Genomic DNA, 27,452 nt, shown 5'->3' with positions numbered 1-27,452 from the left:
TTGCGCTAGGGTACCTATACATTTCAAAGGAATATTTCACCAGATCTACAACATACTGACCTTGACGGTAAACAGTAGGATCTAACCTGTGAAAGAAAATACTCGAACTGCCAGCCTGAACAATGAGGTCCTTTCTGGTTCCATATTCCAGGACAGTAAAGGGGACGCTTAACTCCTCTGGCAACTTATTTCCTTCTCTCTGTAAAACAAAACAACTAGCCTCCAGCTGGCGGGTAAGTGGGAGAAAACTCTCCCCCTAGGGCAAAAACAGAGCTGCCTTATCGAATCACCTATGAGCTGTTTGTCCCCCACCAGCCCTCTGTGCCATGGCTGAGTTCCAACGGACCAGGGCGTGACCAGTCAGGAGATGGCTTCTTACACGAGTGTTGCTGCCAAGTCCCCTAAGCCAGCTGTGCTGTAGAATGAGTGATCTCTCTGGGCTGACGGCAATCTTTCAGGTCCTGTTATGTCTGAAGATATCCACATTTCCCCTTGGATAGTTTGGAATCGTCTCTTGCAAAGGAAATTCTCATTGTAACCGCTCTTCATCTCCAAGAGTGGCTGCTTTAATGGGTCTCCCACCAAACTAACACTCTTAGGGTATGAATCATAATAGCAATCTTTGTATTTTTTAAACACTCACTAATTACTCCTCACAATACCCCTAGGAACCTGCTAAATATTATAAATCCATTTGACTAGAAAATTGAGATACATACAGGTGAAGTGACTTGCCTCAGGCTACACAGTGAGCAAGTGGCAGAGCTCTAAACAGAATTCAGGAGTCCTGACCTGAAAGTCTGGTGTCAGTCTGTTTCCCAATGACCACATTTCCAAGGGCAACCATGACAAGAATGGCAAAGCTGGGGGCAAAGTCATAATGTCATGCAGATAAGTATCTGAACCTCCAAATATATATGAATGTAAAACATTGTTTCTAATACAGCATCTAAATAACCAGCCAAAATTAAAAGCCCTTTCTTGCAGAATTTGAGCTCTGGAAGGTGAATTTAATGGATGCCATGGTCAAGGTCGTTAGGAGGAAAACAGTTGTTGCTCAGTTTATCAAAACGAAGATTGAGAAGTGATTGATTACGGTGTGTAAGTGCCTTCACAGGGAGATTACTTCGGATACTTATGGACCCTCTAATCTAGAGGAGAAAGGCATAACAGGAGCCAAGATTAGAAGTTAAAGATTGACAAATTCTAATTAGAAATAAGGCACAAATTGTTTACCAGTGAGGTGATTAACCATTGGAACAGACTACCAAGGGAGCTGGTGGATTCTCCATCTTTTGTTTTCAGAGCCAGACTGGATGTCTTTCTGGACTATGCTCTAGCCAAACACAAGTTATTGGGCTCAATACAGGGATAACAGGGTGAAATTCTGCATTATACAGGAAGTCAGACAAGATGATCTAATGGTGTCTTCTGGCCTTACACAATCTATGAATATGGAAGAGGCTCTGGCAGGTTTAAAAAATGTAAAGAAAGAAGTTTAAATAGCCAGGGACAGAGAACGGCTGTACATTGCCCAAGAGTGGCAGGGGGACGGGAGGTAAGCACAAATGAAAATGAGAAGAGAGTTTGGCCTGAGGAGTTTTGCTTGGGATAGTTTATTTTGAGGGGTTTTCACTTCCTTTCATAAATACTTGCTACATCTTTTATTGTGCCTCGTTTGTGGGGTTGTGCATTCTTCCGTCCAATTAAAAAGCACATGGGTTATTGCTTGTGCCTACAACAAACACATCCAAAACCACTCAGCTTTGAATACTTCTGTTTATTCACACCAAGGAAGTGTGCAGCTAAATTATGTAGATACCTTTCAAATGGATGGGATAATTTTTACTCCAATATAATTTCCACATGCTCAGCAACCTTCAGCATAAGGCTGCGTCTGTGCGGCAGCTACCATTAAACATACAGTGTGGCTGCCACTTCACCTTGATTCTAACATACATTGAAAGAAAACTCTCTGAAATGTGCTTATAAAACCCCCTCCCCCCCATGCAAAAGCTTTATCCTCCCAACAGACTCCCAAGACCTATGCAGCTTATCCCAAATGGAGCCTAGATCAGTTTTTCCAGCCAGGCGTTTTCTGCTGTGGTGTGTCACCGACCAAAGAACTCACTTGGCATTCGCTACAGATTAACATTCCCTGTATGTTATTTTGCAACCACATTGGGACGAGACCCATCAGTTCATGATTTCTTAGCACGCTGGGAACGCCGAGCTGCCAGTATTTCACTGACAAATGACCTTTTACACCTACCACAGATGTCAATGGTGGGTCCTGGACTCATCTGAATCCAAGTCTCAGTCAAGTATTAGACAGATGCACCATGTGTTACTTACAGACTTACTACTTCTTTATTTTCACAGTTAGCTGTTTGGTTTTGCTTTGCATTTTTTTCAAGTTCATAAACCTTATAAGATTGTTATGGAAAAATTAATTTACTATTAAACCTATTCAATTTGTTTCAGACTGGAACAATCCTCTCTTTTTGATTTTCATTTACAACTAGTTCCATTCTGCTTGACAGTTTTTTTTTCTATTTATAGCCAGCACAATTTTTTTTTAAACCATGGATACAGTACATACGTAAATTAACTAATGGAAAAATATATACATTTCACTCTGTAATGAGAACCTTAAATGCTATTATTGCCATGGAGGATATATCCCTGTATTATAATAAAATATCAAGCAATAATCAACTGCTAAGATTTCTTTTCCACCAACAACAGAGAAATAGCACCATACATAAGATAGTGAGAATCTACACTTCGTAACACAATTGTGCAACTAGAAATGTACAGTACTTTAGTAACAGTACATAGAGTATTGTTTACAATATGGAAATACCACCACTGTAATCAAAGAGCATCAATCTCTTATGAACAAAAAAAAAAATATCGTCATGGCTACACTGAAATAAACAGCTTTCTTTTCACTGGTATGTAGTAACTGAGGCCAGAGCGTAGCTGTAAATTCATAGTAAAAGCATCTATAAAATGATACAAAGCAAAAGTGCAGAATTAAACATTTTTGTTGATATTTTTGGCCATTACAAAATGGGACGGGATTTAGGGTCATCAGGAGATCAAGTAATACAAATGGGGCTCTGTTTTTAATGTAGGAGGATTTCTGCTCAGAAATAAATGGCATTTGTGCTCAGACAGTCAAAAGAAATCCATCCATTAAACCAGCAGATTCATGTCCCATTATATGGACGCAAACTTGGGACCTAGCCCAAAACCCCGCTGACGTCAATGGGAGTATTTCTATTGACAGCAGAGGGGGCTGGATCAGGGCCTTGAGAAGGCGAAAAAACTCCCACTATGTAAGAAGTCCATTTCTTATCACTCTGAACAGAATGAAAGGGTCTTGTGATAAATCACATGACAGCACAAAACAACACAAGTAACATGCTGTAATAAATGACATGCGAGGATGTGGCATTTCACAGAGTCAAGCCACACCGTGAGCTGAAATGTTACCCTTTAAGAAAACCCCAAACCCTAACAGGGATGCAAATCACTTTACAATGGGGGCAGTGAATGGCAGAGTGAGGTGCATGTCAGTAGGCTGAGGTAAAGGGGTGTAACTTACATGTCAAGGGACTGAATGGGGAGAGTATGGCAGGAAAAGCTACTAACAGGCCTTCTTAAGATAAAGCAGGCTCTCTCTGCTTGATCGGATACCTTCTTGCACTTTCTCATTACCTGTTTATCTGCCTACTCTGTCGATTTTGGTTTTTATACCATGACCTTCAATCAGCTACATTCCCCCCACCTCTCTTTCTGCATTAACTACACCATTTTATACTGACTTATGCTACTTGGTAACTTACACAACCAACTATGTCAGCTCTGAATTTGGACCCAAGGTTAGAAATAGGAGGAAAAGATTTGATTCGGATTTTAAAAGGAACTTACCCAAAGAGCCACCGGTATAACAACCATCAAATTAGAATCATTTCCCTCACACACGAAAACTATCTAGTATGCAGAATAAAGATCTGTTAGGGCCAAGCACTTACAGAGAGATAATTGTGTATACAAATGTGCCTTTATGCGTGCAGACCAGCACTTGGGTGCACAAGCCCAGTTGCACAAGCAAGTACACATTTTGCCCATGCAAATGTGGATGCATATGCAGTTACCAGTCTGCAGATGGAAGTTAGGTTCCTATGTTTGAAAGCTCAGCCCTTAATAAAGCCATTACAAATTATTTCACCGAGCTCCTGGATACCGCAACAATCCAGGGAGAAAATGTTGTTTAAAAATGTTAAGTACTAAATGCCTTTATCCCTCGGCATATTAAAGGAAGGCAATAATAGCAATAACATGAGAGAGAGGCATGAGCCACAATGCTCACATTGGGATCCAGACTTTCCCAATGTTTAGTGCTGGGGACTGGGTTTTGTTCTGTGCCCATCTCCAAAATCATAAATATTAACATATGTCTCTAAAGCAAGTATAAAGCTATAATTCACCCATACGGCTCGGCTGATTTCACAGAGCGTGAGTGTAACCTACCCACGGCATGCATGGCAGCAGAGCTTGGCAAGGGAAAGGATACGTGTCTGAGGCTATGTCTACACTACCGCAGTAAGTCGACCTATGCTACTCAACTCCAGGTACGTTATTCACGCAGCTGGAGTCGACATACCTTAGCTCGAGTTACCGTGGGGTCTACACCACGGGGGTCGACGGCAGAAACTCTCCCGTCGACTTACCTTTCTCTTCTTGTCAGGGGTAGAGTACAAGGCTCGACTGGAGAGTGATCTACTGTCTATTTGGTGGGTCTCCACTAGATCCGCTAAATCGACCGCCGGTGGATCGATCTCAGAGCGTGGATCCTGGTTGTAGTGTGGACATAGCCTGAGTTAGATATGGCAGAGAGACATTGATCGACTGTAATGCTCACTAAACCAAATTCTGCCCTGTGTGGAGCTCCCATTTAAATCTCAGGGACGAATTTGGTCTGAAGTTTAGACACGTGTAAGACACTATCATTTACACAGCACTCTCCAACTGTCCTCATAAAAGGAACACCAGGTAACAAAGCAAAAGGAGACAAGACTGATGCTATGGGTACACTGCACAGCTTTTAGCAACATGGCTATCTCGCTACAGCTGTGCCGCTAAAAGTCATGCCGTGTAGCTGCTGTTTGTTGGCTCTCCTGCCGACAAAAAACTTCCACCCCCAACGAGCGGCATTTGCGTTGTTGGCAGGAGAGCCTGGCACACTGTTCACACTGGCGCTAATTGCTGGCAAAACTTTTGTCTTTCAGGGTAGTTGCTGTTGTTGGTTTTTTTTAACACCTCTGAAAGACAAAAGTTGTGTCGTTCAATCGCCAGTGTAGACATAGCCTGAGTGTGAAACCCTGGCCCTACTGAAGGCAATAGGAGTTTTGCCATTTTGGCTTCAATTAGCCCAGAATTTCACTCTGAAAGTCTACTAACTGCTCCCTTTCCGTCTCAAAAGGATTTATGATGTATACATCCTAGGGTACGTCCAGACTACCCGCCGTATCGGTGGGTAGTGATCGATTTATCGGGGATCGATATATCGCGTCTCGTTAAGACGCGACATATCGATCCCCAAACGCGCTCCCTATCAACTCCAGAACTCCACTGGAGTGAGCGGCGGTAGCGGAGTCAACGGGGGAGCCGCAGCCATCGATCCCACGCCGTGAGGACCCAAGGTAAATCGATCTACGATACTTCGACTTCAGCTACGCTATTCATGTAGCTGAAGTTGCGTATCTTAGATCGATCCCCCCTCCCCCCCCCCCAGTGTAGACCAGCCCCTAGAGAGGGGAAAGATCTGCTTGGTCTCTAAGTTACCCTTCCTGCAAATGCTGTTCTGGTCTCTGTTTCGGGTATGTGCCAACCCTAGTTGGTTTCACAATACCCTTAAGAAATAGCATTCAGTCTCATTATCAGATTGAATTCCAAAAATTGGAAAGAGGAGGTTAAACAACCCCTCCCCAACAAACCGTATATATTGAAATGATTTCCTGCTACTTCCATCTCATGCAAGTGGTTCTGGCTTAAAATTAACTGTCTGCTCCTGGGTTAATTAGCTTCCATTTCTTTAAACTCGTTGAGGAGAATAAGGCATCATAAAAGAAAACACATGTGTTTTTAAATAGAGAGAGGGGGATATGTTTTCAGAACCAGACAGGAGAAGGAATTCCCAATTAGTGTTTTTTTTTTAAATTACAATAAATGGAATGTTGGATAAAACTGTGCTGAGCTTTCTGCAGAAATTTCAGAGACATCCATCCTCTGCTATCCGTTTTCACAAGCTTTTATAGCAAATCCCCCTTTTAAATTAAGCATTTCATTTGTGTGTGTCCCTCCAAGCCCACCCCACAGCATGCTGACTGTTGGGAATTAAGAGCATCAGATGGAAGCCAAGGTTGAAGCATTAAGTAATGTCTGCACGTTTGCTGAGTTATTTGCCAGAGGCTTTCTCCCACTGAGGTACACATGACTTTAGTCAATTTAATCACGTTGCAACTCTTGTCTTTTTTTTTTCTTTTTAAATGGTAGCAAGCCATCCAGTGGCTGGTAATAATATATTAAAGTAAAAAGCATTAATGAAAAATGTAATGATGTCAAAACACAATAAAATTCTACGTGATTGGCTCCTTGAGATGACTCTTTTTTAAGGTGGATGAGTGGATTACTTTGGTACATCCAGTCTGCAGAATTAGTTTCAAGTCTTATTAGGTATGCTTTGGAATCCACCACATCGTAGCAACTCATTAAGTTCCAGTACTCAGAGCTGCTCGTTCGTGATTTACATAGAAATAGCTGTAATACCCTAAGCAGCAGCACCAATTCATTAACTCTTCTGCTGCATCTTGTTTGCGTAAAAGTCTCTGCATGTCTGGCAGCAGCGTTGATACCATCTCATGTCTTGGCACAGGTTCTTCTCACGGATCACCCTGCAGTACACTGTCCACTGGTCCCCTGTACACTTATATGTGAGAGCAGCTTCAGACAGAAATAGAAAGAAGAAGCCAGCATGTTAGAGGAGAGCATCCCATGTGTGACCAAAATAACCAGAGCACCGGATGAGGGAGAGATGGCTAATCTTAGTCAACACTGGGATTTGGGTGGCATGCGTTATGCTCGAAGTAGGGTTGCTGCCGAAAAGATCAGGGCAACAAGTTGGTAGTGACTTGTCTGACAAACACAATGGAAAGAACTATCATGAAGAAGAATGTTGCAAGGCTGGGCAAGGAACAGATGGGCATATGCTTGAAGGCCCTGAGGAATTCTCACACTGGATCAGATCATCTGTTAGTGTCCTATTTCTGGCCCTGATTCAACAAAGTGCACACAGCACATGCTTAATTTTAAGCAGGTGAGTAGTCCCTAGGATGTCAATGGGGCTACACACATGTGTAAAGTGAGGTATGTGCTCAGTGCTTTGCTGAATGGGGCCCTTTTGACAGTGCCCAGTACTAGATACTGCAGCAAAAGGGGAAAGAAACCCTGTAATGGAAAAATCATGAAGCAACCTGCCCAGTGTGGTTAGAACATCCTGGGCAGAGGGGGAAAAGACCAATCCAAAATCAACATGGGGAGGGATAGCTCAGTGGTTTGCGCATTGGCCTGCTAAACCCAGGGTTGTGAGCTCAATCCTTGAGGGGGCCGCTTAGGGATCTGGGGCAAAATCAGTACTTGGTCCTGCTAGTGAAGGCAGGGGGCTGGACTTGATGACCTTTTGGGGTCTCTTCCAGCTCTATGAGATAGGTATATCTCCATATTAACAAGCCAGACTCATAGAAAGTGCAAAATGGGACACTGGAGTCACTCGCAATTATGGGTGGGTGCAGCTTCCCTTTTTAGGATAAATATTGCAATATTCTACAGTCATGGAGTAATATTTTCAAAAGTGCCCAAGGCCCAGATCCTCAAAGGTACTGAGGCCCCTAATTTCCACTGACATCAATGGGAGTTAGATACCTAAATACCATTGAAGAGCTGGGTTTTAGTGGTTTGGGGGGTTTCAAACGTGACATAGACACTTAGGAGCTGTAATCTCATTCAAAAGCAATGAGGCGTGGGCTCCTGAATGCCTGAGTCACTTTTGAAAATGGGACTCAAGTTCCTAAGTCACTTCAGGTCTGTCTACACGGCAATTAAACACCCTCAGCTGACATGGGCCAACCAGGGGTGTTTAATTGGCACATGAGGCTAGGGCTACCAGGCTGTTGATGTAGGCGTCCAGACTCAACGGCTTTGGTCCCCGTGAGCGGGGAGGGGCCCAGAGCCCAGGCTCCCACCCAAGCATGAACGCCTACACCGCAATTAAACAGCCCCACCAGCCTGAGTCCGCTGGCATGGGCCAGCTGCAGGTGTTTAACTGCAGCGTAGATGCACCCGTAGGCACTTCTGAAAATGTTAACCATGGTCAAAACCACTCCTGCCTAAAGCAGTGACAGGGCAGCATTTTATAATGATCATTATTTATTATTTGTATTACTGTAGCTCCTAGGAGTCTCGGTCCCGGACCAGGACCCCACGGTGCTAGGTGCTGTACAAACCCAGAACAAAAAGACAGTCCCTGCCCCGAGGTGCTTACAATCTAATTCTGGATGGTTTCTGTAGCGTACTGGAGTATTTTTCTAAATAATAAATTAAATAGAGATATCCCATCTCCTAGAACTGGAAGGGACCTTGAAAGGTCATTGAGTCCAGCCCTCTGCCTTCACTAGCAGGATCAAGTATTGATTTTGCCCCAGATTCCTAAGTGGCCAGGCTTTTCCATTTCAATTCATTTCCCCAATCTTATTAACCAAGCAAAATGCAACCCAAGTCACTAACATTCTCTGCTTATCCCATTTTACCCATCATGGGACAAGGTGTTTGAAGCGTGGAATGATGACTGAGTGCGGGTGTATGCCCTCACCCAAAACTCCCAACCCCTTTCTCTCTGACCCCTGGATATGCCTGCCTGCTCCAACTGATCACTCAGGGAACATGGCTCGAGGAATTCTGGCTTGGTAGAGGTCTCCGGCAGCGCGGATCTATGAAGAATAAAGCATCTCTTTACTCTGGAACATTAATTACCCAGAGATTCTGATGGTCGCCATGCTTCTGTCTCTGATGAGCCATCGGGAACCTCGTTTCTGTAACATTCAGCATAAGGACTGTGTTTCCCAGATACCTGGGCAGGATATATGCTCTGGTGTTTGATGGCTTCAGGCTGATTATTTAACCTCCCCAAGAATTGTAGCTCTGCATCCACCCACTCACCAAGTCTGGGCGAGGTAATTGTGTTGACATTTATCTTCTCATTGCAGACCTCTTGGTGACACTGCCTGTAGGCTGCTGGCTTGGATAGGACAGGGCACTCGTTGCCATGGCGGCCGGTGACTTTGTGCATACACTGCACCACACGTGACTGGAGGCCCTTCCCGCAGGTTGAGGAGCACTGGAGAAGAGAGGGACATCTTAGTGCAGTGGTTCTCAACCTATTTACCACTGTGGGTCGCACATGCAGCTGTGTATGTATTATGTTGGCCACATCCACGCAATATAGATACTACCTGTAGGGCCCTGAGGATGTCACATGGGTTGCTGCTGTGTGTGGATTAGGCCGCAGGTTGAGAACCACTGCCTTAGTGAGTCACAGGCCAGCCCCGGTGGCTTGGAAAGACATACCGACCACAAAATCGGGGACTGGAGCGAAAGACACAGTGAACCTGCAGCAAAATTCTGCATGAGAGACTCAACAACCGCCGGTGTAATGTCCTTCAGCTACCGTATTTGCCCCTGCTGAGTCTCCAGGCTGGATCATACCCACTAGACCTATGTGCAAAGAGAAGCATCTGGCTATGTGGTAAGGTGGAAGGCAGCTGCCTTTGTGGCACCCTTCCTCCCTCCCTACTTGCTCCTTGTGTCTCTCTGGGTCCATCTGCAAAGTCCATGGAGCAGGCCTCCCATCCCAAGTCAACAGACTTGGGGTAGTGGCACTGGGTGCTCTAAAATAACGGTGGACAGTGCTTTGGAGTTGCAGCTCAGGCTCTGAAGCCTGGCTAGCGGGGTGGGCTTCAGCACCTGAGCTTCCAGCCTGAGCTGCAACAGGCGGCTATGTATAGAGTGCTATAGCAAGCACCACTCCCCTGATTTTGTTGACCCGGGCTGGGAGACTCACTTCGGTGGGCTGTGTCGACGTACCTTCTGAGGGTACGCGCCTCCCAGCCTGGGCAGACCGGCTCACACTAGCTTGCTAAAAACAGCAGTGTGGATGTTGCGTCTCCGGTGGAGGCTCAGGTCAGCCACCCGAACTCAGACCCAGGGGCTCGGGTGGGAACGAGAGACTGAGCTGGCACCTGAGCCGCAACGTCTGCACTACCTTGAGTGGAGATAGCATGAGTCTGTCTACCTGGGCAGGGAGGCTTGCTCCTAACTGTAGTGTAGACATAGCCTAACCTTTTGGAATCTGGGTGAAAGGGCAGGCGGGGAGGGGCAGAAAGGGGACGTAGTTCACCTCACCAGCCACTCAAGGGCATACATGGAAAACGTATCTTGCCTGAGGCTGCATTAGCTTCTCCATTGCATGGATCCCACTTCACTTTCCATGAGGCATCCCAAGAGACCCAGCGGCTCCAATGGAACCCCACTGGCTGAGTTCCTAAGGGTGACCTCTCCACAACATTGACAGTCTATCAAAGTTCCTGCACTGGAGATCATGCTCTCGCAGGTGGTATGGCGGTATAAAACAAGAGAGGTGGGCAACTCAAGTACTCAAAGGTCAGTCCCTTTCCTCCCACATACAAAGACTACAGGGGAAACAGAGAAGGCGGCGTTTCAATATACAGGAGGAAACATCAGGTATCCAAGTATTCAGCCGCCTCTATTCCTGCAAGTCCCTTTGGCTCTCGCCTGGCTTCCAGGGGGCAATTGGAAATTGCTCTCCATTAGCTTGGCTTTTATTTGCCAGGAGGCCAGGCCTGTTTATGCGCTTTCTTTGTTGTCATACAATTGGAGTCCCCCTCCCCCCCGCCCTCCTGCCCCACACTCATGATTTACGATGCCCTACTTGCAAGCTGCTCAACTTTAATAAAGTGAACGCGGCAAGCAGAGTGCAGCGCCCCAGCTGGAGTTAATGAAAGAACCTTGTATTGAAAATAAAGAAACAATGGGTTGCAAGACTTTGGCAGGGTGCCTACGCCTGCTAGTGCCACACACAAACAAAACGGAGGGAGGCATCCGAGATGATGTTGGGCTGATATGGCAAAGAGTGTATTGAGGTGGTGGAATCTCCTTCCTTAGAGATTTTTAAGGTCAGGCTTGACAAAGCCCTGGCTGGGATGATTTAGTTGGGAATTGGTCCTGCTTTGAGCAGGGGGTTGGACTAGATGACCTCCTGAGGTCCCTTCCAACCCTGATATTCTATGATTCCCCTCTGGCTTTCCTGAGCACTGTTGGGGTAGCATAGCTGTCCCTGGCCAAGCACCGCCAGTCTCAGGGTGATAATCTTTACTGATTAAACCCAACATTTAAAAGCAAAAGGATACACTTCAGGTGGGATGAAGATGGATAGAGAGAGAGATTGGCTGGCAGATAAGATGGAAGTACCATCAAAAACCAAACCGTTGCTTTAAGCCACAACCTAGAATAGGGGCAGTGCTGTGGTGCATTGGCCAGTGGGAGCTCCTGAAGGCATCATGCATGATACCCTATTGCTGTGGTATGCCACTGCTACACGTTGGAAAGGGTACACTACTGGTTCCCCAGCTCTTCTGCCTGCTGCAGAAGAGCAGAGCCAAGCCACAGGCTTCTTGCCCTCCCTGTGTTGCTAGAAACCTCAGGTGCTTCTGCTCAGTGAATACACAGCAAAAAGAGCGTGGCTTGGTCCCCGCATAGGAGTGCAAAGAGGTTTTGGAGGGAAGCCTCCTTGCAGTCTTTACCTTCCTTGCTGACCAATGAAGGGCTAGATGCCACCTCGCTTCAAATTATTAGAACCATGGAAAATAGGGATGGTGAAACAGTTCTTCTAAATTGCTCTGCACTCAGGTATCACAGTGATGTAAAGTCCTTATCTTTATTTCCAGGAAAGAGTAGGTCTGGGGTAGGTCTTTCCCCAGCATCCTCTGTGATGAAGGCTATGAAGAATCATTTAGATTCGTAGCAATGTCCTTATATTCTTTAATTGGTCCCGGTGGTGGCCCAGCGGAAGCACTGCTTCTCATAGAGGTTTCCTGCTTCTGATATAATCACAGAATTCCTTGTTACTTGTTTTTACGCCATTAGTTACATTTGCTCTTCAAATTCCATATTAGCCTTCTCACTTCCTCCTAATGTACTACCTGCCATATTTCACACTCCTATTTACTGACTTCACTAGGGCTGGATTTTCTGAAGGATCTCTGTTTGGCTTGAATAACCTCTTGGCCTTTACTATTTAGCCCCATTGGTTTATTCTTTGCCTTCCTGGTCCCTTTGTGTTCTGAGGAATGCATGCCTTCTGAGACTCTATTATTGCTTCCTGAAAGTAGCATCCATGCCACAGGTAAGGGTTTTAAACAGATGGATGAAGACAGATGGATGGGGGAGTACAAGGAAACAGTGAGAAAATATAATATGGCCACTATTTCTTGATGGCGCCACCATAGTTACTTTTTGTACCATCTACTTAGGACTAAGTGAAGAATAGCCCCTCCCAGCCTTGGGGGCTCTACAACTGGTTGTTTCAAGAAGGAACCATTTAAGGTGTCAGACTGTGGCCCACTGTAACATTTGACCAGTTTATATGCAGGGAGCTGGTGTCTCAAATGGCAAAGGTTTCATTAAATTTGGTTGCCACTTTGATCTCTCCCAAAGTTTTCATCACATTCTCCTGATGTGGAGGCTGGTAGTATAACGTTACTGGTTTATTTGCATTCGTAGAGCTTGGAGAATTAAAATCCAGTACAGATTCACCTGGATGGTCCTTTCCACTCATCCAATGAAATACAAGAATAATCAATAGGACATGGGTAGCAACTGTCATCTTCAAGGTGCTTTACAAACATTAAAATTAATTCTCACAACACTCCTGCGAGGTAAGTGAATAATATACCTCCCTTGGACAGATGGAGAGGCTGAGATACATAAAGATTAAAATGACGTATCCAAAGCCACGGAGTTCTGTGTCAGGAGAAAAACATGGCAGCTCCATGGCTCTCAGTCCTGCGTCTCTCTCTGTGAGAGTCTTTTTTTTTTTGCTTGCTATGTTTTTTAATATTCCTACACAAAATGGATTTTTCGGATAAAGTGTGTTAATATTTTCAGTCACTGAGTTACAAATGTTCATGAGTGTATGTGTGTTTCTGTCTGAATCTGTTAGCCAGCAAGGAGGGCAGGCCATGAAACTTTTTCCACAGACATTGCCAACTCCACTCCTTAGACAAATAACAGCAGAGTTTTTGCCCTAAGCAGTTTGATTCCTACTCCTGGGAGACTGGGATCATCACCTATGCTATGCAATTAGTCTTTCACAGCCAGGAAGACAGATTTTAACATCTTTCTTGAACTCTTCGGGCTTGGCAGTTAAAGTAGGGTTGGACATCTGGCTTATTTTAAGAAGAAATTTTCAACTCTATACTTGGATAGTCTCTTTACAAAGGAATTTCAATAGGAAATAGGAATAGATACAAATGACATAAAGGGGGGATTGGTTACTCATGCTGTACTGCATTCAGAAGAGATGACATTGTTAAAAATAGCAGAGAAATCAAACTCGAAGTGAAACTTCCCATAACTATTCCTGGCTTCCCTTCTGCTTCTGGGTAAGTATACCCATTGCCACAGGACCTCTGCTCCCTCTCCTATGCTGGGGAAGCACGTAACTATACACATGGCTGGAGCAATTCTGTGGGCCAGACTCACTGCAGGTTCTGCCAGCACAGACCCTGGTACAGGGTCCCCAGAGAGGTAAAGTCTATGCTGGGCACGGCAAGTTCCAGTGGAGGAAGGTGGCTGCAACCTCCTCTCCAATGGGAGAGTCACCAGCAGCCAATGCAGCAAAACTCACTCCAGAGAGGGTGTGGCCTGAGCTGCTGGGGGTGTATGGAGTCAGCTCCTCCTCTAATGCAGCTTCACCTGGTGCAGCTCCATTGGGCATGCTGCTTCCCTATCATACCAGAGCAGAGCAGCAGTGGAAAGTCTGTCTGCCCTGCTCCAGGGATGAAAGCCCTGTGGGATGCAGAATCCCTACTCCAGGCACTGAGGCCAGATGTGACAAATTGTGCTTAGTATATTTAAAATATTTGTCAGCAAACACTGGACTTTATTTTTTTGGTAGGCATCAGACCATTACTTTATTATTAGCAAAACAGTTTGCACCTCTAGGGCATCTTCTTGAGGATCGAAGGGCTTTACAAGCACTGATTAATCCTCATAAGATGCCCAGGTGTCTACATGGATGTGGAAACTGAGGCTTAAAGGAGGTGAAATGACTTGCAAAACTTGCTGCATCAGTGGCAGAGCCAGGTACAGAACCCAGATCTCCCGAATCTTTGTCCTTTAACTACTACTAGACCATGCTTCTCCTTTAAAATGCCTTTGTTCCAATATCGAGAGAAAAGCAGGGACAGAATACCTGATGCATTCATCTGGACGTATATACAGCTCCTTTGTGGATGACGAATGCCTCTATTGTCACTGGTAGAGGCTTTGCCTCAGAAAGGTACTTCTTCAAACAGAAGGTCATAGCTTCCCAGCTCAACCAATTCTGCCAACACATTGAGTTGGTTGGCAATGTTTTTAAGGGACTGGCCTGTTCCCGAATGAGATAATTCAAGATGACATCAGTGATGGTGACTGGCTTGAAAGCAAGTCTTATTAATTAGTTACCACCCACACCCTTGGCTTCTGGTGTTTAAAGATATCTGCTTCTTTCCAGTTCTGCTGAAAGTTACTGGAGCCAAGTTGTCACATTTTACCAAATCTGCCTGAACAGTTTATGAATTCTACGTTCGATTATTAATTCTCTGTATGTAACTTTACCAAGCTGCAAAATCCATTTTGAATGAGAAGCCGCTTTGCCTTCTCTGTTGTCTGTTTGCCTCCATGTTGGACTGAAATTCCAAGGCCTGGCAGCAAAAGAACAACAAAAGAGGGTCATTGACAAGTGTTCTCTCACTGACATGGAATAGCTCTAAACAATAGACAGCCTCTCAAGCAGAAAAACTGGTTTATCAGGGGAGAGGTAACCTAGCAATAAAGCCATCTGGTAGGGGGGTCTCTAGTAACCCGAGGAGGCTGATCAGTAGGTTACCTGATATTTTTCTTCAGCCATTTTTTTCCAGCTCAAGCAGTCTGGTGAGTGACTGAGAGGAGGTATTTGACTGTCTGCTTCTTCCCAATTCTGCTAAAATTACTGGAGACTACCAAGGGTGACCAGATGTCCTGATTTTATAGGGACAGTCCCGATATTTGGGGCTTTTTCTTATACAGGCTCTTATTACCCCCCACCCCGTCCCGATTTTTCACACTTGCTGTCTGGTCACCCTAGACAAGGTATGACACGGTGGCATCTCTAATATCTTCTATCTTGACTCCAGAGTTCAAGCACTTCAGGATTTTAGGAAAGTGTGGAAGTATTTCCCCCCCTGGCTGTTCTTATTTCCTACATATGTAAAAGTCAGAAGGAAAATGAGGCAAGTTCCTGGAAGGGAATTTGTGCTGACTGACAAATGTCTTGCCGGCTCTGTGCTCCCTGGATTTCAACAGTCCTCAATGTGGGGGGTTGAAGGTGAGGTGATGAGAGTTGTTGCTACAGTCCCTAGTGTCAGGCTTATAACGAACATTGCTAATTTAAACTCTTCAGCTTCACAGCAACTCAGCAGCGAGCACGTTCATAAACTTCAGGGCAACTTCCACTGCTGTATAATTAATTATGCACTAAAGAATGAAACGTCTGTCTTTCCGCTGATAAGATCTAATTAGCTCAAAGCATCTTGTAAGCTATTTCTCAATATTTCATAGGGGGAAAAGAAATCAGAAAACCTATCTGGTCTTGTTAGCAGCAATCTTTCATTTGAAAACTTTTGTCAAGTGACTGATTTAATTTAATCAAGAAGAAATGTCTGCTCCTCTGACTCAGTAAACTGAGCTGGAAGAAACAATAAATTATAACAGAAAATGCTCATGGCGGATGGATGCGACAGTACCTCAGAACTTTAAGAGAGGCAGATTTTTTTTCAACTGCCTAGAGCCGTGCTTTCAAACTGAAGTCTGGATGACCTAAAGAACAAGACAGGACCAGCGCTTCCAGCAGGTCTCAATGCATAATTAAACTAGACTTCCCCATTCTGAAGAGCCCCATTATCTTCAGAGTTCAGAGGCGGAAAGAGGCCAGGTTTAAATCCATTCTGGAGAAGTAACAGTGCTGCAAAATGCTGTGTGTGCAATATGGCGCACAGAAACAAAGAAATGTGACTGGTTTGATTTGATCTACCAGTAAGTTTTTAAGGACAGATGTAGAGACCAGGATGTGGGCAAGCAGGCCTAGTTATCAAAGGCAGGGTCCGATGCCAGAAACCAAAGCCAGAGTCAGGATAGCGCCAAGAGTCAGGGTCGGTGTTGGGGGTCAACAGTTGTGCCAAAGATTGAGCTGGAATCAGTGTCTGGAGTCAGACCGAGGGTTAGGACTGGAGTCAGAAGTCAGACCGCCATGCCAAGGATCAAGGTGGAATCAGGAACCAAGAACCAGTGTCAGGGGTCAAACATGAGTCAGAGTCAGATAGCAGGGCCAAGGCCAAGCCAGCAGTACATCAGTTCACTCAGGTGCTCAGACAAGTTCCTGTGCCTCCTGGCTTAAGTACTGCATCCAGGTCAATCAGTGGGGCTGGGTGTCCGCGCCAATCAAGAGCTTTGTGAGTGGAGCCTGTGGTTGGCCAGAGTTCCGCTAAATCCCTCCCTTGCTGGTTCTGGAGCGCTGTGAGGTGGTGGCATAGGCGCCGACTCTGTGAGTGCTCTGGGGCTGGAGCACCCCCAAGCTCCTTCTCCCCCATGAGCGTGCCATGTCCCTGCTCCTCTCCCTCCTTCTCAGCGCTTTCCACCCCCCCGCCCTGCTGCCTAACAGCTGTTTGGCAGCACTTAGGACTTTCCGGGAGGGAGGGCGAGGAGTGGGGATGCGGAATGCTCAGGGGAGGAGGTGGAGAAGAGGCAGGGTGGGGTGGGGACTTGGGAGAAGGGGGGGCAGGAAGGGGTGGGGCTGAGGTAGGAAAAGACAGGGTGGGAAGGGGACTTTGGGAAAGAGGTGGAATGGGGGAGGGGCGAGGGCGGTGCAGGGGTGGGGTGTTGAGCACACACCCGGCAGAGGGGAAGTCGGCGCCTATGGGGGTGGTTGTGGTCTGGGAACTGCTTGAGGACCCACGGACCTAGGTTTGAGACCCGCAATCCCTCACAACACGACCCTACAAGAAATGGCTGCAAACTTTGTGCTGGGTAATAGAAGCCCAACTGTGCAATGTACATGGGCCTACTAGCCTATATGGTTCCATATTCCAGCATGCTTAGCTCTCCTTGCAGAGATGTTTTTGCACTCAGCCCAGGTCCCCAGCTGATATAAACCGGCATTGCTCCATCAGTTTCCCTATCTGTAAGACTTTAATGCTGATTTACACCAGCTAAGAATATAGCCCTTGTTTTTAAAGAATTTCTTGGGTGCTTGGGTTAGTCTGAACACTCTCTTTAGTTATTTAACTATTAATTAATGGTGCTTAACTGCAATTTACAAACAACTGAGAATTTAAAGGGAAGATTCTGCTGGGTGTGTTTAAACTTAGCGAGATACTGTTTATCTTCGCCCTCTATGTACCAAAGATATTCCCCCGCACCCCACCCGTAAGTCTCTGCTGAATGGAGAGCTGCTCAGGTTAGACAACACTGAAATACTGCCTGTCAATCCTTGCACTGCCTTCCTTGTAAACACAGTGAGACCAATGACCGGACACTTTGATGCTAACTGGTCTTTAAAGGTGTTCTGGAAAATTGTTTCCTTAATTCCAATTTGGACATCATAAATCCTGAAAGGCTGTTAGAAAGAATACAAAATTATAGGGAGTCGCGAACAGATGTTTCTACAGAAGATAGCTGTACGTGCACCATCTGTCTGACTAGCACAAAGATACGCTGATTATCATGGGGTTTCAATCTGCATAATTACCCTCAGGCTGGGTACCATGAGTGATAAATGGTGAATTACTTGCTGCACATACCTCGTATTGAAAAAATAATCCTGAATTCTTTACCAGAATGTCAGGGTAAGTCAAGAATTAGAACAGAATGTCAATGATTAAGCAGCTCTGCCTCTTACACATTTTTTTATCCTCCACATATTCTTTTTGTTTTTAAAGCTAAAATAGTTATGATGAAATTCCCTAAGAAATCAACGGATTCTGGTGGAGGCTTTGAAGAATCATAGGAGTGTACGAATGGAAGGAATCTCAAGAGGTCTTGTTCAGCTCCCTGCACTGAGGCAGGACCAAGTATATTCCTAGACTTTCCCTCACAGGTGTTTGTTTTTAAAGATCTCCAATGATGGGGATTCCAGAAGCTCCTTTGGAAGCCTGTTCCAGAACTTAACTATCCTTATATAGTCAGAAAGTTTGTCCTAATATCTAACCTAATTCTCCCTTGCTGCACATTAAGCCCATTACTTCTTGTCCTACCTTAAGTGAGCATGGAGAACCACTGATCACCATCTGCTTTAGAACAGCCCTTAACATATTTGAAGACTTATCAGGTCCCCTCAGTCTTCTTTTCTCATGACTATACGTAACCAGTTGTTTTAACCTTTACCTCATAGGTCAGGTTTTCTAAACCTTTTATCTTTATGGTAGCCCTTCTCTGGACTCTCTCCAATTTGTCCAAATCTTTCCTAAAGCATTGTGCCCAGAGCTGGACACAGTATTCCTGCTAAGGCCTCATCAGTCCCAGGTAGACTGGGACAATTACCTCCTGTATCCTACATACGACTCTCCTGTTAATTGCTGGCTCATATCCATTTGTGATCCACTCTAACCTCCAGATGGTTTCAGCAATACTGCTGCCTATCCAGTTATTTCCCATTTTGTATTTGTGCATTTGATTTTTCCTTCCGAAGTGTAGTACTTTGCACGTATCTTTATTTAATTTCATCTCATTGATTTCATATCAATTCTCCAATTTGTCAAGGTTGATTTGAATTCAAAGTTCTAGCAACCCCTCCCAGCTTTTATAAGCCTACTCCACTCCATTATCCAAGTCATTCATTCTCTATAAGAAAAATGCACTTAATGAAGTAGCCCTTTTACTTAGAACAATTATTCTTAGCAATTAACCCAACGTTCTGTTGTTGGAAATCATAGCCAACCTCTGAGAATCCCACTAGACAAGAACACATTAGGATGTGCTCCATTTCAAATGGAATACTAATGACTATGGCCTTCACGCTGACAAAATCCGACTTTATTAGTAATAATAATTTGTATTACAGTAGCATCTATTATTATGATTTATTTGTATTCTTGTAGTGTCTAGGAGTCCCAGTCATGGATCCAGATCTCGCTCTGTTAGGTGCTGTACAAACAAAAAGCAAGAAGACAGTTCCTTCCCTAAGGTGCTTACACTCTAACTATAAGACAAGAGACAACAGATGGATACAGACACACTGACGGGGGAATACAAGGAAACTCTGAGACAACAATGGACAGCATGACAAGCGGGAGACTCAGCGCCCTGACTGTTGATCAGGGCCCCGTTGTACTATGCATTGTGCAGAAAAGAGACAGTCTCTGCAACAGAGTTTATAGTCTAAACAGGCAAGCCATGCAAAAAGTGAGAGGGGAATCAAGAAGCAGAGAGAAGTGAAATGGCTTGCCCCCGGGTTACACATTAGGTCAGTGGCACAGTCAGGAATAGAATTCAGCTTTCCTAACTCCCAGACCAGGGCCCTGTGAACTAGCTTGTACTACATACCTATTGTCCCCTGTCCTTCTATTTTCTTTTTAAAGACAAGGGGTGAAATCCTGGCCCCCTTGAAGTCAATGGTAAAATTCCGTTGCCTACAGTGGAGTCAGGATTTCACACAAGAAAATCAGGCTTATGGTTCAGGTGTTTTTTATGCATTCAGACTTGCTGCATCACTTCACCGAGGGCTGCATTTTCAAAGGCGCTCCAACGCCATCACTACAACGTCAGGCTCCATTTTGCATGTGTACGTTTTGCCTGTACAATTATTCAATGTTCAGATGTCCCGTGTGCCAAGTCTCAAGCTTTTATACTGCAGAATACATTTATGCATTCATTAATTAGTTCTCCTCGGGTGCTCATCAGCATAACATCCGAGAACCTCACAATACCCTTGTAAGGTAGGTAAGTGTTACGGTTCCTGCTGGGGAGGAAACTGAGGCACAAAGAGGTCCAAGGCCACATAGGAAGTCTGTGTCAGAGGTGGGAACACAACCCAGATCTCTTGATTTCCCGTCTAATGTCAACCTTCCTTTCTCTTTTGAGCCGCACCTTTACAGCACAAGTATCAAAAGCCTTTATCTTTCAATACCACCTATTTCTTATCTCCAAGAACTATTGCTCTCCCAAGACTGATGTTAACAAACCAGGAGGTCTGATCCCTGCTGGAATGCCACTGGGATAATATGGAAGAACAGACCTTACAATTTCGTGTTTAAACCCGAAATTACTTGGACTAATAAAGATGCTAAGCTACATTTAAATACACTAAATTTGTCTACAACAATGCAATCAGTTCTACTTGTTAGCAGGATGGTCACATTTGACATTACTTTCGCTCAGCCCATTATCTGATTGCAGTAACTGTATGGTACATGCATTTCTGAGGGATGTTTTTCTAAGGTGTAAATACTACACAGGCACGGACAATGACACCCTTGTGAAAGCAGGGTAAACTCTGGAATTACCTGACAGACAGCTCTTAGCTCAGGAATCAGTCAGCATGTCATCTGATGAAGCAAGCAGATTCATGGAAGATTGTGGGAACCGGCACACAAAAGCAGCTCTTGAAGTCCACATCCAAGTTTTAGCAATTAGTGAAAGGCAATGCCTTGGATGAAACAAGCATTTCAGGGAGCATCCACTTTCATTCATGTGTGTCCCCTGAAGAGCAAGCAGATTAGCACCTCCCTGGGGCTGGCTACAAAACACCCCAAATCCCTTGAGAAGACAGTTTTGCAGTGGCAGCAGGAGCATGGATGTGTGGAGAGTGGGCGGGCCAATCAGTCCCCCACGCCCAGCGGACTCAGACTTGAAAGGAAATCCTTGAAGAAGTTTGTTGCTCCTTCCCTTGACCAGGTTGAGCTATTTGTAGAGAAAGGCCTTGTCTACCTAGGAACTGGCATCAGTTTAACTACAGATGTATTTTTAAACTGGTGCAATCTCTGTGTAGAAGCCCTTATTTTGGGCTAAGAGTGGCTTATTTCACAGAATCACAGAACCACAGGGTTAGAAGAGACCGCAAGGGTCACCTAGTCTAATCCCCTGCCAAGATGCAGGATTTCACGTTAGCTTAATGCGGTAAAACACCAGAAAAGGCTACACAGCAAACTCAGGGCACAGTGAGTAGAAAGAAATTCCAGTATCAACTCCACTGACAGTGAAGAAGAAAGAAAAATCACCAGCAGTCCTGGATCATCACCATGTCTAAACAACAATCCTTGCGGGCAAAACTCTGATTTCACGCCAAAAGCCTCAATGCAATGAAGCTACTGGGGATTCAGTGTTGTAAACAAAATCCACTTCACTATAAGAGCAGACGGGCAAAGCCAGGGATGGTTTCTGCTTTGTAAAAGCAAAGCTACGGCTGGCTAGGAGCCATGTCTCTTTTATGCTAAAACCCGCCCCCAAAGGAAGTTGAATAAATAGTGACCGGTTTAACCCATCACCATGTAAAATGGTTCCTTTCTACTTCCTCAACCTATGGAGCCAGAATTGCATCCTTCCTCTTGTATACTTACTCTGCAGTGGGGGATCCCCCTCCTGTCGGGGAATCCTTGGCTGGTGTAAAGCTGATACATCCAGGTTTGTGCCATCTGCTCCCAGCCCTCTGGCACAGAGAGGTGTTGGGGGTGAGCGGATGACTGGAAGGGTTGTGGCTTGAGCTTCCGGATTGCTGGCCAGCAGAACAATCTGCAGGGAACTATTACTATCAACATAACTTGGAGTAGACCTTGGGGTTGGTAACTAGGCCTTGTAATGTTACACTGGAGGCTGATCTGGCCCCTGGTCAGCCCCAGGACTGGGGAAGTGGAAAGTTGGCTAAGAACCACATTCCCTCCCCACAGCTGGGTCCTACACAGAGCACATCTCATCCCTGTCATTTCAATTTCTATATTTTGCATGCTTCTTAGGACAGCCAACCAGCAGCAGACACTCCTCTGGCCAAATTTCCAACATCCGCTTCTGTGCAACAATTTTGCATGTGCAAACTGCAATTTGTGCATGCAAACTTGTGTGCAATCACTACCATATTTGTGTGCCCGCACAAAAATGGGCACACACTCACTTTTGCAGGGACGTTAGTTGTATGTGCAGAAATGGACTGCCAGCTGTGATGCTTGGCTTCGGATCTAAATTACTGTCCATCCCTTGTAATTTTCTATCCAGAAATGTGAATTGAAGAAGAAAAGTTATTTTCCCCAAGGCATAAGAAGATGAACTTGATTGTGACCTTTATCAAGAATTAACAAGTTGTCTGTGGTTTATTATAAACAGATGGCAGGTCAAGCTGTGACTATGTAATGAATGCTGTAAAAAAGGAGAATTTGCTTCTCTAGTCACAACAGCTTTGAATACACCTCCTAAACTACAGCTGTCATTGATCTGCTCTTCTTATCATGTAATGTGAGTTAATCATCAAGGGCAAGGAGTATAGAAGGATTTTCTGATGTTCCCAAACACCTGTAACTCAGAAAACATGCCTTTCCCTAGAATTAAGAAGAAAGGCTGATTGCACAGTAGTCGCTGAAAGAAAAATGGCTCTGGAGTGCACTGCACCGTGTTTTTATTTCTTTTAGAGAATACAATTTACTGCAAATAACTGCCAAAATAACTCATTTGCAATGAGAAAGCCCTTGTTACCACAATCATGACTAATAACCCCTGATCTTCAGTAGGAAACATTTCAATGTTTGGCATAAAAGCAATGCTATTCTATTAGGAAAATAGACTCTCCCCCAATTTTAAACATTCCCCTGCGATGAGTACCTGCAGCCAACATTACATAGACCGAGAAAAGGACTGGAAAGAAATTGGCAACTGTTGATTGCCTGGGATGACAGGTGGCTATAGGTAATTTTTCAAATGTGCTTTATCATTAATGACATTATTTGACAGCAGGAATATTTTTAACATCACATTTTGCCAAGGTGTTTCCTACTAGGGCTTTGTTCCAGTTCGTTCCAGCCAGTAAGGGGTTCTGGGTTCCCATGTGTCCTCTGAGATGCGCACCAGCCAAGTGTTTGAAATAGAAATTGCTAAAAGAACATTTCTTCCCCAAATCTCTTTTCCCCACTCAGTACAGTCTCAGCTCAGACATTTATATTTGTCCTGAGTACCTGGTCCTTACTGCACAAAACCCAAGGGTCTTGCTCAACACAATAGGTCAGATTCTGATCTCAGTTACACTGATGTAAATCTGGAGTATCTCATCTGACTAAATTAATCTGGATTTACACCATTGTAACTGAGATCAATATCTGACCCACTATTTTGAGTGGGGTTCTTGGGTTTTGATGAATGGATTGTAGGGAATGATTATAGTCAATTACTCTGGAGTTACATAAGTGTATTATCCAGCAACTGCACCTTTCCTCCTTTAAAAGACTTTTTTTTCCATGAGACTATGAAATATATGATATGATAAGATTGCTAGCTTGTTGCCTGGGGAAAATCAACTGCATGTCTAATGCTCCACCTACCCAAAATGGGCCCTTGAGAATGTCAACACTAACAATTTTTTTGCCCCCCTAATTCTGGCTTCCTGGATATAATCCTCTTGAAATAATATAACTAAATAGTGGAACTGGGAAACCAGAATCACTCTGATTGTGCTGCTGACCCCAAAACTCAGACACTATTCACAAGGCAGAAACAGCAAATGTTAAGATGTATCAACCAGTGAAACAAATAAACTAAGTCAGAAATTTTAAAAAAAGAAAAAAATCCAGAAGAATAGTGAATCATTCTCTATTTAAATATTGCTAGTTCCACTTATACCCTGAAGGAGTCCAGCAGCCAAATGGGGAAACAGAGCATGAGGAAAATATCCCACTTGCTGATTTGTACCTGAGTGATCTCACTGTTTCTTCAATACCAGATGAGGAGGGGAGTGGAGGAGAGGGAGAAATTTGGGGGCAGCTTGGGGAGCTGAAAAGCAACCTCCTAGCACTGTTCAACTTCAGGCAACACTTGATGTTTGTCAGCACCGGGGTCCACCCAACACGCTCCCGAGCCGAGTCAGAAATGCATCACTGCATCACGCAGGATGTACATTTTCACTACATGACTCATGATGGATCCTGGATGCAAGGTCAAGGACAAAGTCCTTCAGCTCACTCCCTCAAGTGCAGCCTAACACGTGCGAACAGGATAAATCATGTAGACCATTAAACTTTATGTAACAATACATTCAGAATATTAACTACCTGCATCTTTTAAAAGAGTGCAGTAATTTACCAGGTTATCGGGAGCCCTAGCTGAAGTTAGTCCGCAATATATTTAAGCCATCGTAGTTCATCAACGTCCATACTGCTAAAAAGCAGTACCCCTGGAATAACTAGCAGGTTCGAAACATATTTTTAAAATCTATGCTTCAGTGTGAAGTTCTGGGAAAATGAGCAACGTTGATCCTTTCCTTTAAACAGCACAACAAACAACAACAAAAGACGTTATTTACTATCCAATGATAAAATGTTTAACAGGCCACAGTTTTCAGCCAATATAGAACTGCTTCAAAGTATCCAAATGATGGTAAGTGAGTGAGATGTGTGTGTTTATCTGAATACTAACTGGGCGAACAACACTTCCAGAAACGGCTGACGTGGATAGATGCATTTCCACGTGGATAAATGGTGTGAATGGGAGATGGCTGAGTCGGTTCCTATTCATTTGGTTATCTTTATATCATATAGGAAAAATTTATAATGAATTGTGACTCTGAAGACATTAGGTTAGAGAGAAAGAAAGAAAGATTTAAAATTCTAAGCGAACACTTTCATCTAGTATGCTTTCACTTTCATCTAGTAGGTCCACCCTTTAGATGATAGGATGTGTGGGACATGGAATGTCTTCATTTATGTTTTGTATAGTTCTGCGTTAGTGCTAAATAAATAAAAATAATAATTATATTATCCTCAGGGGCTGGATAAACAGTAAGGAACTGCAGAGTGAACTAAAAATGTCACATGTGTATCTGCATAGGACACTCGGAATAAACTTTAGTGGCAACTTTAAATAGTATCCCCCACGTACGTTGCAAATATGACAACAATTAGGGCTGAAATTCTCCTCCCAGCCATAAGCCAGAGCAAATGGCATTGCACAATGGACATCGGCACCACTTGGGGCCGTGGTTCGCTGCTCCAGGCCAATGGGGGCTGCTGGAAGCGGCGCGGGCCGAGGGACTTACTGGCCGCTGCTTCCCGCATCTCCCATCGTCCTGGAGCAGCGAACCGCGGCCAGTGGGAGCCGCGATCGCCCGGACCTGCGGATGCGGCAGGTAAACAAACTGGCCCGGCCCACCGGGGGCTTTCCTTACACAAGCGGCGTCCCAAGTTTGGGAAACACTGCTCTAAGGGCTGAGGAGTAGTAGTAGAGCTGTGGGGGCTGCAGACACAGAATGTGAAGCTTGGGCCGGAAGATCTAGGTAGTCGCACAGTCACAGCCCATGTGCCCACCCCACCCCCAACTTCCTGTTCTGCACAAAGTGGATCAAGCCCCTATATAAACTTATATATGAATGTGTGAGTGTACATAGAGATAATGTATAAAATACTACTAACAATGTAACTTAAGGTTTTATATTGCATCACCGTAGTATCTGAGCACACCAGGAACTAATGAGATGGGTACATAACATAAACATGTCTCATCTTTCGCCATGGTAACCCTGGTTCATCCCACGTGCCTCACTCAGGCATTGTTTACTGTCATCGTGTGCTCTGTCATGTCTGAATTTGACCGTAAGCTCTCTACAGCAGTGATCTGTCTGTTCATTTATATGCTCTGTGTATTCTAGGGAGGCTGCTCTGTAAATAATAAAAACAGTTTGTCCATTACCACACATGGACCTATCCTATTTATAAGGTTTGTCTGGACTTTATTCTTTTTATGAGGTTTTGTCTCTTCCTATGTTCCTCATGATGGATTTTAAAACCTTAATCGTCATGGTTTGGATGAGGGATGGATTGGAGGGCAGAATATTCGTGGGGCTGCTATGCAAGTTGTTTGCACGTAAAGAATCAAAATTGTTTTTATCTGAGAAAATAACTATTAATCATTAACCCCCCCCACAAAAATACTCCCAGCAATAGACTGAAAATGCCTAATGAAATAATTTTACGAAGTCGTTGCATGTTCTGAGGCTAATTTGTCTTAACACGAAAAGCTTCTGTTTTATAAGCGCTAAATTCTTTCACGGCAATTTATGTAGCAACAATGTTTTACAATGGGATTTTAGTTTGACTGCATGACTCGTTACACTCTACTGCTCCCAAACTTTTTGTCTCCAAACAATGACATGTTCACTAAAAGGGGCCACCTACCGTGCTATGCTAGTCAATACCAGCAGGATGGGTTAGGATGTATGATGGCTTTAGAGGATCTCCTACTGGATTTAAAACCTCTGGATCGCTGATTCTATGTAATTGGTGAATTCACAACTAGTTCATATTTCCCGCTATAAAAAGAGTCCTAGTCAATTCCTACTCTGAAATGTTTTAAGATTTTTTAAAAAAAATGTTATTTCACCTGTTAATATAGGGGGACAGTTTATTTTGGCTAGTTCTCCTGGGTTCTGCATGCCAGGTTATGAATAAAATAACGTTCAATACTCTAAACATTCTGTTATACAGCTTCTTGTTTCAGCATAAATATAGACTTATTGCATATGGCAGGTTCTTAATGCATTCTCCAGCATCAACACCATTAGATTCACATACAATTGCCTCCTGAGGGGATCTATTTACAAATATTTTTATTACTGATCGTCATCTAAAAAATGCTACGGCAGGTAAGCCCATTTGCCTGCGATGGCCTCTGTTTCACTGGAGTTTGATCAACAATAAGAATTAAATTTGCTTTTTTGGAAAGCAAAATGAAACTACTGTATCCCAGTGGTTTCAGCACATGCCGTACATTCCTGAACACAAGGCAGGCTTTGTGTTTAAAGAATGGTACAGTTACAAAGATAAGAT

At 44.3% G+C, this 27,452-nt stretch overlaps 1 protein-coding gene across 3 annotated transcripts in view; it reads right to left on the bottom strand.

The window, feature by feature from the left end:
- Positions 1-1,760: 1,760 nt before the first annotated feature.
- ADAMTS17 (ADAM metallopeptidase with thrombospondin type 1 motif 17) overlaps positions 1,761-27,452 on the bottom strand; it is a 264,395-nt gene continuing 238,703 nt past the window's right edge. For 2 of the 3 annotated variants that reach the window (XM_054042918.1, XM_054042919.1), the window contains 2 exons: positions 9,286-9,463; positions 1,761-7,014 (listed from right to left, as the gene is read on the bottom strand). In XM_054042918.1, the coding sequence (XP_053898893.1) occupies positions 6,863-7,014; positions 9,286-9,463 (330 nt within the window). In that variant the 3' untranslated portion in view covers positions 1,761-6,862. Of the gene's footprint in view, positions 7,015-9,285; positions 9,464-15,024; positions 15,111-27,452 lie in introns of all 3 variants that reach the window. The other variant, XM_054042920.1, reaches the window with a different exon arrangement.

This window comes from Malaclemys terrapin, chromosome 10, assembly GCF_027887155.1.
Source record: "Malaclemys terrapin pileata isolate rMalTer1 chromosome 10, rMalTer1.hap1, whole genome shotgun sequence".
Taxonomy (NCBI): domain Eukaryota; kingdom Metazoa; phylum Chordata; order Testudines; family Emydidae; genus Malaclemys; species Malaclemys terrapin.
This window is presented reverse-complemented; position numbering and strand designations above follow the sequence as displayed.